Source organism: Sinohyriopsis cumingii, chromosome 17, assembly GCF_028554795.1.
Source record: "Sinohyriopsis cumingii isolate HCF-2022 chromosome 17, ASM2855479v2, whole genome shotgun sequence".
NCBI classification, from domain to species: domain Eukaryota; kingdom Metazoa; phylum Mollusca; class Bivalvia; order Unionida; family Unionidae; genus Sinohyriopsis; species Sinohyriopsis cumingii.
Genome location: NC_142977.1, coordinates 50133343 through 50146574, shown reverse-complemented (window position 1 = coordinate 50146574; position 13232 = coordinate 50133343). Strand labels below are relative to the sequence as shown.

Sequence of the window (13232 nt, the reverse complement as noted above, 5' to 3'; positions counted from 1 at the left end):
TCTGTACTTGCTTATAAGTCAAGTGAAACTGCAAATAATAAAGATCTTGCTCTGCCATAGCATAATGCAACTGCAGATCAAGGTCCATCTTATTTGTTCTTTTGATTCATCCTAACAATCTGCACTGACCCAGATCTGCTGGTGCATTTGACAATGGCAGATCTGGGTTTATGCAGTTTGCAGCTGGGCTCATCTAATAAGCAAGTATATATGGTAACAAGGAGTGTCAAGAAACTAAATTTAAATGACAAACACCTGCTACGATGATCTGGGACGCTTACTCATTTAATGTTAAATTAAAATGAATCTTTTAAATTGTATAATTTTGGATCATTTTACATCCTAGTTTGTAAAATAGGAGTCAGAACTTGTGAGCAGCTAGTAACAAAGAGGATAAAAAAGCCAAGTCACCCTCAAAGGACAGAAATTGCATCCAGTTATCTGAGATGATGGCTTTTTTAGCATAGGAAAGCAGCAGCTATTAAATTCTAGAGAACATGTCTGGGATATTACAAACATGTCCTACATGAAGATCTATTTTCACCAGAATTAACATTCCTCTTTGCATCCATTTTCTTAAACCACTTCCTTTTTCCTTGAATTAATGTTCCATAATTTAAAATTAAATGCACCTTTCCTTGAAATGATACATACAGGGTTTTATTTCAAATAATAATTTCTTAATTTCCTTTTCATTTTACAAAATATGTACATAGTACTTATCCCGCCCTGTACAGCATTTTGTACTGCTTTGCTGGACAAAATGGCACCCTGGGCAATCATTACCTTCAACATGAATAAAATTCACAATCTTCACTCTCATATCACCCACCACCTATGACTTATGACAGCCCTTGCCATGGTGGTCTTAGTATGCAACTAATGGTAGGTCAGCCATGGTGGACTAAGAAGGTAAATGGATTAGGCAAAAGATGGACTTTCATATGCAGCAACTTCTTTGTTGCCATGGTCATCTTGTTGTACAAGCATCTGGTGGGTAGCTTACTTGTTGCACAAGAAATTAGTGGGTTGCTAAGTGGTTAGCTTATTGTACAAAAACTGGTGGGTTGCTGAGTGGTTAGGTTGTTGTACAAGCACTTGTTGGGTTGCTAAGTGGCTAGATTGTTGTACAAGCAATTGGTGGGTTGCTAAGAAGTTTACTTGTTGTAAAAGAAATTAGTGGGTTGCTAAGTGGTTAGTTTGTTGTACAAGCAATTGGTTGGTTGCTAAGTGGTTAACATGTACAAGAAATTGGTGGTTTGTGGGATTATAATAGTCTAGTCTGAGTGGTCTGCATTGGGGTATACTGCCCTTATTAAATAGTCTATTATGTGCTGATGTATTATTCAGCATCAATTAATTAATTAATTAATCAATCAATCACTTAATCAATCAATCAATCAATCAAGGTGGCACGTCAAGAGGTTTTGTGTGGCATGCGAAGGGCACCCAAAAATCTTGATTTAACAGTGTTACTCTCTAACTGGTGGTATGCGCTCATTCAATTTGTAATTAATCCAGAAAAAAGTGGCATTCTATGTAAAATATGTTGCCGACCCCTGCACTATGCAGTATAAACTACACTATATACACTACACACTAGTCTTTGCTCTACATGGTACACAATAAACAGCATACACTATACAGCATACTACACACTATACACTACACAACATGTAATACATAGAAGACACTACACAGTATACACTATACATTATACACTAGACAAGACACACTACATGCAACAAACTAAACCATATACACAACACAATAGACTATTCACTACACAGTACACAATACACAGCATTCACTTTACATTTTACTACACACTATACACCACACAGTATACACTACACATACACACAATATACACTACACAATACACACAGTATACACTATACAATACACACAGTATACAGCACATACACCACTAAAGTTACAATGACTTTTCCTTGGTTTTGCCTAATTTACCATATATATTCGCTTATAAACTGAGTCAAACTACAAACAAGATAGACCCTGACATAATGTTGCAAATGTGTTGGCAGATTATGGTCTAAACAGTTGTTATGCTGGTTACTCCTAGCAAACTGCATATACCCACAACTTCTGGCACATTCTGTGGTGGCAGATCTGGGTCTGTGCAGTTTGCAGTTTGTCTTCACTTATAAGTAATTATATACAGCATGTATAACATATGAGAGGTAAACAACTTCATTATATGTAAGAAGAAAGATTGATATATAAATAAGAACAAAGTCATTTATGTGATGTGTTTGTTTGCATGGTTCATTTAATAATTATGTCAGGGTAAAACATTTTAACAAGTTCATGCAATAGTCAGATAGAAAATCACCCATAAAATCGATTATCAAGAACTTGATCACTTTTGAATGAAGCCACCACAGTAAATAACAGGTTGAAAAGCATAACCCCTGTTTTTACCTAAAATAACATATGCAGAACTCCCTCAGTATAATTCCTTTCATTATAACACAGCTCCTGTTATAAGGTCATTCATTATAACATAGTTCCTATCATAAGGCTCGTCACTATAACATGGTTCCTGTTATAAGGCTTTTCATTATAATATGGTTCCTGCTATAAAGTCCCTTATTATAACACAGTTCCTGTTAAAAAGCAAGTATGGTCATGAATCCCATTTCATTATTCAGCAGTAGAAGTATATATATATATATATATATATATATATATATATATATATATATATATATATATATATGCTTTATACCTCATTATAAGATGGTCTCACTATCAGGCAGTATACTATTTGACCCCCATGGACAGCATTATAACAAGGGAATGGTTTTTATACCCAAAAGATGTTGTGAAGCTGACAATTTCAATAAAGCTTTATTTCAGTCAGCATATTAAGATTGTATGACACATGTATTAATAAAAATGTCCATTTTTCTAAAGCTAATATGATAGGTACATTCTCCTTTAGCTGATGTCATACCAAAATTTATTTTAAAAAAATTAAAAATAACTAATTCAAGCATCTCCAAAGGTAAGTCCTCACTGTAACAACCATGCTATATATAGCAAAATCCCCATCAATGACAGTTGGGGTTCAGGTTTTGGTGTTTCTGAAGTTAAAGTTGTTTGTTCTACAAAATGAATCTAATGTAAAATGAAATCAGTCTTTATGAGATATGTGAAAACTAATTGAAATCCAGGAAACTTTGGCCAGTGCCAGGTCAATAACTGGTATGCTTGTTTTAGGAAATCCTATTAAATAATCCATTCCAACAAAAATCAAATGACTATCACATATCCAATGTTTCTGTTCCAAGGTTTGTTTACATATTGTATTTTGCTGTATATACTTACTTATATTTTGACTCCAACTGCAAACTGCACAGACCCATATCTGCCATTGCATAATGTATCAGGAGATCTGGGTCTGTGCAGTTTGTTAGGAATAATCAGTAGAACAAACAAGATAGACTCTGATATACAGGCATATTATGCTATGGCATTTCAGGATTTTTGCTGTTTTCAGTTTGGCATTGAGTATATGCAGAACTAATTCTACATTTCAAACAAATACCAGTGTTTTTAGCAGTATTATATTCTTACAACTAAAATATCAGTTTGATCAGAAAAGATTTTCAATATAATCATGCATCTTGATGTCTGCAATGTTTCCTTGAACCCATTTCCATACAAGGGTATATATGGTAACTAAGCTTTGTCTACACATACCTATGAAAGGACATGTCCTTTCTTGACTGGTTTTCCTGTTTTCTTTCTGATTCTCTGCTCTGTTATCAGTCTGAAGAAGTGTAAATCCTGAACTTATCTAGTCTGCTTGATTGCTTCCAGTTGTCTGTTAAACAAAATCAAGAAAGAATCAGAATATCAACTGAGAATAGGTTAATCTTTCACCTCATTTTGTCCTCTGTTTTCTTCAAGCTGCTCATAACAATCAATGAAAATTAACAGTGCATGATGTAGTTGGCAAAATACATATAGACGCTAATGCCAAAATGCAGTGATGTGTGCTATTTTATTGGCCGTACAAGTTTTGTACTAAGCTCAAAGTTGACAATTTACTTTGTGTTTGAGAGTCTTAAAACATGGATTGAAAAATAACTACTGGTAATCTGGAGAATATCTGTACAATTATTTTAAAAATTATTCAGAAAGTATATAGTACGTAAAATATCCAGCATGTAAATTAGATAGTATGTTAACTCGACAGTATTATGAAGTATGTAAATTAGACAGTATGTAAACTATATACAAAACATGCAGTATGTATACTATATGCAAATTACACAGCATATAAACTATAGAGCAAGTAAACTATGCAGCATGAAAATCAGACAGCATATAAACTATACAGGATGTAAATAGTATCAAAATAAATAGAACAGGCAAAACTATGCAGTATGTAAATTAGTATGTTAACTATACAGTATGTAAATTAGACAGTATGTAAATTAGACAGTATGTAAACTAGACAGTATGTAAATTAGACAGTATGTTAACTACACAAATGCAAACATAGCTTGGAATATAAAACCACCAATCTTAGGCAGAAAAGATTTTGACGCTGTAATAAAATTTTGTTATAATGAAAAAAACATTTTGTTTTAAAAAGAAAATAAGGATCAGAGTTTAGCTGTTACAAACTATAATGATGAAAATTGTGGATTTATCTGAATAATCCTGAATTGTTGTCATGTCATACTGTCTGTCAAGAGATATTTTTTCTATTCTATTTATGTACGTTTTAATGCATAGCACATTGAGCCTAAGGATGATCAACTTATTAAATGCATGCATGATTTCACAATATCATTTTTCAAAGAGTGGAAGATATGCTCATTATTTGATTATTGTTTTATATTGATATGCTCATCTAATATATGATTTCTCTTGACTCATTCTTTCATTATTTCATTGTTTTATATTCATATGCTCATCCAATAAGTGATTTCTCTTGACTAATTCTTTCATTATTGTTCATATTGATATGTTCATCCAATATGTGATTTCTCTTGACTCATTCTTTCATTATTGTTTTATATTGATATGTTCATCCAATATGTGATTTCTCTTGACTCATTCTTTCATTATTGTTCATATTGATATGCTCATCCAATATGTATTTTCTCTTGAATCATTCTTTCATTATTTCATTGTTTTATATTCATATGCTCATCCAATAAGTGATTTCTCTTGACTCATTCCTTCATTATTTTATTGTTTCAATTGTAGGTTTCTGAGCATCTGATGCAGTATCATTGAACAGGAATGGAGGGGATGGAGGGAGACAGAACACTGCACTCCATAAAAAGATGGTACATGGCTATTATTTACACACTGCAAATCTTTGTTCATATTTATATCATTGAGTCCCTCCATAAAAATTAAACACCTGAACATTGAAGCCTACCATTATACAATCTTACTTCATCCCTGTAACCAGAAATTATAAATGGTCAGATATTTTTTGCTACAGTACATGTAGCATAGATAACTGTGACAGAGAAAATATTATTTTATTTGTATTCGAAATAACTTGCAGAGGCATGCACCTGGTGAGGGACCAAAGCATTGGGACCAACTGGTCTGCAGCAAACAAGGGAGCTCTAGAGGGATCATTCAGCAGACTGGGAGGGGTGGACCATTCATGGTAGTTCTTTGATAGAGTGGTGGGACTGAAGACACTTTGTGTTTGTCAACTGGATACCATGAATTATATGTTCAATTTTTTAATTAGTCAGTGTCACTATCTGAGTGAAAATCCTATATATCTTTATACATCCTATTTGTGGATGAAATATTATTCGTATTGGTACAGATTCCATCCTTTATTCACCCATGGTGAATAATCGTCACATATTGTGCAAATCCATAATTTGATCACCCTAAGTGGTAGATTAATCAGTTTATTTTTGTGTTGAATTCTAAACATTGATCTTCCATGGTGATAGATCCATAAGTCAATAATATTTGTTTATAATTCATTAATTCTTGTTGAAAACTTGCTTAAGTTGTATGTTACAATTCGTTCCAGTTAGGAACAGTATCATTTCCTTATATCAGTTATTTAACTGAGTGTGCATAATTTTGTTAAATCCACTGCTGGAATTTATGTGCACAAGTTGGGAGTCTGATTTAGTCATTTTTAAATAACTTTATAAATAGACATCTCATTGACAAAATTGCTTTTAGTGCCTTTATTATGATCTAATTCCAACCCAGATCATCTTGTTCCATATGGTCTCCATTAACTACTAACTTAAAGACCCAACCAACAAAAACTCAATCCATCTGACACAAGCTGGAATGCCAGATATAAAGGTACAGTAGAACCTGTCATGGAAGACCACTCCTTGTACCAAAAAATCATGATATCTCAAGATCTCCCATTGCATTACTCAAAGACAGAGCTTCTTCTACAAAGTTGGTGCAGGGGTCTTGAGTGTCCGCGTGGTCTAAAGTACTGTCCACTACGGATCATTGCCATCTCACCTCTGTCTGTGTGGATTTGAGTCTCTGAATGTTAGATGTCATGAACAGGTAGGTATTATCAACCACAAATCAACAGCTTGACTGAAGGTTAAGTAGGTAGGCTAACCAAGTACCTGATATAGCTGATACAAAGCCATGTTGTGTGGATAACTGACATGTTATGATATTTAACTATGATACTGGTTGAGTCAAGTATGATCTGATTGTGAAACCTGTTATGAGAGACCACCTGCCTTAAGAGACCAGATTTATTGATTATATAATATTATTACCTATCATAAGAGACCATCTATCTTGAGAGACCACAATTTTTGGGCAGAAGGGGCAGTCTCTTGTGACAGGTTCTACCTTAATGCTTCTGGTAAAATTGTATTATTTGGCTGGTATTTCATCATGAGTTGCCAAAATGATTAACACAAACAGTTTGTTCATTTCAGTTTGTGGTGAAGTAGTTACCTCACCCTCATTTAATAATAACCATACCATCATTTTTGGATAAAATTGTAACCTCAGCATCACATTATGGTAAGATAGTAACGTGACTGTTGGTTTATGGTAAAACTGTAACCTCAGCATCACATGATAGTAAGATAGTAACTTGACTGTTGGTTTATGGTAAAATAATAACCTCAACATCATTTTGTGGTAAAATAGTAACATCACCATAATTTTAAGGTAAAATAAACCTCACCATCATTTTGTGGTGAAATAGTAATGTCACCATTATATTTTGTTGAAGTCCTTTGGTCATTAGGATAACAACCAGGGCCAACAAGAGGGGGGGCAACTGGGGATATATCCCCGAGGCCTGGGCCCATAAGGGGTCCTGAACCAAACAACACTTTTTAATTTTATAAAAGAATTATTTTTTGTTTGAACAAGAACTTGGAGAGGCCCAGGTGTTTCTTACCCCAGGGCCCATGATCGCTCTCTATGGCCCTGCTAACAACTAGTGTGGTTCATAAATTTCCATGGACCATGGTTACTGGTCTCCAAGATTTGTCCTTTTCAATAGGCATTTGAATGTAATGTCACCTGTCAACATAGTGACATCAGAGACTTGGGACTACATCAATTTGTGGTCCATTGTATGTACCATTTTGGTCCTTAGAGCAAATATATTTAAGCCATACAACATTAAACTTATATATATATATATATATATATGTATGCATGTATATATATATATATATATATATATATATATATATATATATATATATATATATATATATATATATATATATATATATATATATATATATATATATATGTATGCATGTGTATATATATATATACACATGCATACATATATATATATGTATATATATATATATATATATATATATATATATATATATATATATATATATATATACATGTATATGTATATATATGTATATATATGTATATGTATATATATATATATATATATATATATATATATATATATATATATATATATATATATATATATATATATATATATATATATACATACATACATACATACATACATACATACCATTGTCACATAAGATTATTCAATGTGTCAAATTTGCAGGCATTGTTATCACTGTTGTTCTCCAATTCATTCCTGTATAATTCCATAAGTATTAGGAGTAACTAGTTTATAGTGTTGTAATTATATATTGGTCAACATATTTAATTAACTAGAATTTGTGTTGTGATTAGTTTCCAAAACCTTAGCAATAAATGTCCAAGTAAAAATGTTCATATTCAACTTTGAATTACACCTTTAACATTTAATTGTAAAACCAAGTCACCCATAAAATCAGTGACCACTTTGATTTTGAATACATGACCACTACAGTGTGAATGCTTGACGACTGGTATTCACTCAGGCCCTGCCTCATAGTAAAGACTGCATCATGGGATAAAGTATGTCTCACCTGATTTCTTATAGGGGTGACACACTTTTTAACCCTAAAGACATTCTGATGAAACTTTACCCACGTTCACAGCTTATCGTACAATAGTCAAATCCCTTTGTCAGAGGAATTAGTAAGGAAAATGTCATGTCACTGATATATCAAGTATGGCCATATTCGTGTTACTGTATATTTCAATCTCTCCTCCAAGCTTGAAAAAAAACCCCATTGCCCTGAGTTGTAGAAAAAAGAACTCATATGATTCTATCCATCATATTAGTTGAAAAAATATCATGAGATAACAGAAAACACAAGGTTTGTAATCTCAGAATTTTAAAATTTGATGTCCAATTTAGCTAACACACTATTACAAAATGCGGTCACCATACAAATTTTATGGTTGTATTTTGGTCATCAACATCATCATGTTACTGATAAAGGATGATTTTATCTTTTTACCAGGTAACAGCTTCACCCTGAGAAATCTAATATCAACATTTCAGTGTCACTTCATGGAATACTTCATTGTTATACTTTTACATACCAGCAAAGGAAAGGGAATTACAACCACCAGTATAACCTTATTTATACAATTTTAAGAAATGAGACAATTCTGATTTCAATGCAATTAATATTTTTGTACTTTCTTCTCCATACAGGTTATTTATAAAAATGGTACAGAGATTTTAATATTACCAGTTGCAAATGGGTTTTTATACAGGCTATTGGAGTAGAAATAATACAAATCACTCTCTCACTATAAGGCCCTTAGCTATAGCACAGCTCCTTCAGTATAACATGGTCATGGTTATAAGGCCCTTCATTATAATAGTTCCTGTTATAAGACCCTTCATTATAATAGTTCCTGTTATTAGACCGACCCTTCATTATACCATGGTTCTTTTTACAAGGGCCTTCATTAAAATAGTTCCTGGTGTAGGGTCCTTCATTATAACACAACTCCTGTTATAATGCCTTCATTATAACACAGTTCCTGTTACAAGGACCTTCATTATAACACAGTTCCTGCTATAAGGCCCATCATTATAACAATGTTCCTTATATAAGGCCCATCATTATAACACAGTTCTGGTTATAAGGCCCATCTTTATAACAATGTTCCTTATATAAGGCCCATCATTATAACACAATTTTTGTTATAAGACTGGCATGGTCATGGATCTCTTTTCATTAAGCGGAAGTGAAATTATGTCTTATATGCCTCATAAAGTGGTCTCGCTATAAGGCAATATATTACTTGGCTCCCATGGAGAACATTATAATTAGGGAGTTACCTTGTGGCTCCCCCATGGAGAACATTATAATTAGGGAGTTGCTTTCTGGCTCCCCAATGGAGGTCATTAGATTTAGAATTACCTAGTAGCTCCCATGTACATTACTATAATTAGCTACATGATTATTATGCCAGTCTTTATAATCGATAAATGATTAAGTAGACAATTAGTAATCAAACAGGCAGACATATGAACAGAAAGACAATCTAGGAAATTAAAAATTACTGTCTGAAAAATCTCCTTAATAGTTTCATGATGCTCAGCTGTACGATCTTTTAGAAAAATGATTTTCTGCAAGTCTAATATATTGCAAAAAATAAACATGCTGGAATGATATAACGTTTTGTTATTATAACAATAATGAAATACTTTACCTTTGCCTTGCCACGTTTGTCTCCCTGTACACAAGATGTAATCTGTTATATCTAGGGACAAGTCACGAATATCTTGCATAAAAAAAATGTATGAGTTGGAATGATATAATATTTTGGTTTTACTACAAAAATGAAACACTTAGCCCTTCAATACTTTTCTCCCTTTGGAGAATTGCAATCTTTTACATCCAGGAATAGAATAAACTTTAATCCAAAAATCATATATATTTCACCTTTACAGTGTTATAAATGAGGTAGAACCCTTTGAAGTTAGATAAAACTTACCTGAACTTTCTAGGTTTTTTTGTGCCTCAAGACCTTTTCGAGGTAAATAATGTTGTACTAGAACGTTCACCTACAACTTGATAAGTACTCAGTACATGTGTATTTATATCATTCCATTGAAACAGCTGTCCTGGTTACAATCATTGAAAATGTGTCCAATGGTAACACCATAAATGATCCATGACTTTTGAAATCTAGTTCTGTCATTTATGATAATCACTAAGGTGGAGCCATTCTGCCATTAACTACGATTCCAGCTATTGTTATTTCATTACACACCCAAATTTTTCCTTCCAGCTATTGGTATGCCAAGTACCTGCCTTGAAATCTACTTTTGTTGGTCAATAACCAATCAGGTGACTGCAGGGCTGCCGTCAGGCCATTCAAGCTACACTATAGTCAGCTTGTACATATCACTACATTTTATTTTCCCTGTCTTATACAGGTATAAATTATCCCTCAGGTAGAACTATGACTGAATCACTCACATGAGGCCAGGTTAAAAATTACCATCATTTCATATCAGTTTTATCTTGTCCTTACCTGTGGAAAACTTGGGTTTAATTGTACAATGAGGCTTTTTCTACAGACTTTGTTATTTGTTTTGGGACTTAACACATTATTGGTGTATTTGTTTCTCTCCAAGAATAAGTTTCCAGTAGGATAAGGAACATATATTATCATACAAACGATTATGTACTGCCCTCCCATCAACCTTCCCCCCTGTCTTCCCACCTTCCCATCTTCCCACCTTCATTCCATTCACATACATACAATGTACATACATGCCAGTACATGCATTCATACAGTGTACATACTGGTACATACATATACCATAGCCAGAACCATTTAATCATAATGTCTTATATGCCTAAACTTGTTTCTGTAAAGCTTTCAATTTCTTACAATTTTTGAGGTCACAACCAGCCAAATAACAGGGGTCTGTACTCTGGGTCAACAGGGGTCTGTACTCTGGGCTCAGAAAATCTTGTGTTATTGAGAATTTAAGTGACTAATGTTTGTTTAATCAAAGTGTTACTTTGTATTTCATCATAAACATTAAAGAATTCATATAAGTAAACTCCAATGACTTGCATATTAATTAATATAAAAACGACTGCTTTGAATATTGACATTTGCTACATATGTGATGACTAATTAAGCAATTATTAAAATACCACAATATTGGACACAAACAAACACAAGTCTCCCATTTAGTTAATTCTTTCATCGATTGTGTTTTGTGGTCTGACTAATACTCTCTCCTTTGTAGTCCAAATTTTGCGACTATTCAAATACCATTTGATATTATGCTCAACAATATAAAGACACTGGTAAATACATGGCCGACAAGAAGGGGGAGGGGGCAACCGTGGATATATGGGGGCCCGGGCCGAACAACACTTTTTGATTTTATACTCGGGGCCCGTGATCGCTCTCTACGGCCCTGGGTAAATATAAGCGTTCTTTATTTTCATCCTACATTTCTTCTTTCTTTCCTTGTCAGATCTTTTGATAAACCTGATCAGAACAGTAAAGCTTCATTTTTGACAAAATAGTGCTATGAGAGATCTCCTGTCTTGATAGACCAGATTCTCAATATAAAGATTTTTTAAATTTTATATACTGTTTTGACCTGTCATCAGAGATCGACCTGTATTGAGAGACTACCTGTCAGGATATACCACACATTTTAAGAGACCAACTGTCTTGAGAGATTACCTGTCTTCAGAGACCATATTATCAGTGCCTTGATTTATTTATCATGTAATGTTATGACCTATTATGACTGACTACCTGTCTCGTGAGACCAGGCTCTGGCCTATTATGAATGACCACCTGTCTCGTGAGACCAGACTCTCAATGCAAATTTATTGATTATATAGTGTTATGTCCATTCATTAGAGACCATCTGTCTTGAGAGACTGTAACATTATGGCAGAAGGGGCAGTCTTTCAAGACAAGTTCTTCTGTAAAAATAAAAGTTCACTTCTGAAAAATCTTATTCCTGCCTGGAATTTCATCATGAGTTGCTGAAACGATTAATACAAATATTTCATTACAAGCCCACACTGAAACGATACTTTGTCTGATGAAGACCTCGAGTAAAAAAACATAACAGGGTTGAACTCATTAAGAGAAATCTGATCTTATGAACAAGGCTGTCAAGGCCATGCGGCAAGCACAGCCATGGACAGACCAGATTTTGAACAAAATGTACACAGACAGTCATTAGCTTAAAAAATTCAAACTTTGAAAGTGACACAAAAAATTATAATTAAGACAATAAATGAGATTTTTTTTAAAAAAATCTTTGTTTTCCTTCTTTTTTCTCACTCAACCCAGGCCGAGTCATACCAAACATAAAAAATGGTACTAACAGCTGCCTCGCTAGGCGCTCAGCATTAGGAGGTAAGTGTTAGGACTGGTGTCAGGATAACGTGACTGGGTGGGGCTTCATGCTACATGAATGCGGCATGATGCCCCAGTGATAGACATCACAATAAACTCTCACACTGCAGACATCGTAGCGATATGGCTGAAAATTTGCTAAAACTACATTAAAAATCCAACACACACACACACACACACACACGATGAGACTTTCTATACCATTGAGCAACTTTACACAATACACAATTTGCTATAATGATTTAAAAACAGCCACTCCATATGCAGAAGTGCTGTTCAACCCGCGGCCCGCGGGCTGATTTTAAATAGCCCGCCAGATCTCTAGCAGCCATAAAGTCGTTGCTTTTCAGTTTTCTGCTACGGCCCTCGGCTTTAAGAAAAATATTTTTTCAGTGGCCCATGGTGTCAAAAATGTTGGACAGCACTGGTATGCAATTTGGCAGTGATTGCTTCAAAGAGGTTAG

At 33.8% G+C, this 13232-nt stretch overlaps 1 protein-coding gene across 2 annotated transcripts in view; it reads right to left on the bottom strand.

Annotated features, from left to right (window-relative positions):
* Nucleotides 1–10785, bottom strand: part of LOC149778672 (cytosolic phospholipase A2-like) — a 69348-nt gene extending 58563 nt beyond the window's left edge. For both annotated transcript variants that reach the window (XM_089939474.1, XM_089939475.1), the window contains exons 1-2: nt 10357–10785; nt 3730–3853 (exon numbers count right to left, since the gene is read on the bottom strand). In XM_089939474.1, coding sequence (XP_089795600.1) covers nt 3730–3743 — 14 coding nt within the window. In that variant the 5' untranslated portion in view covers nt 3744–3853; nt 10357–10785. The remainder of the gene's footprint in view (nt 1–3729; nt 3854–10356) is intronic.
* Nucleotides 10786–13232: the final 2447 nt, after the last annotated feature.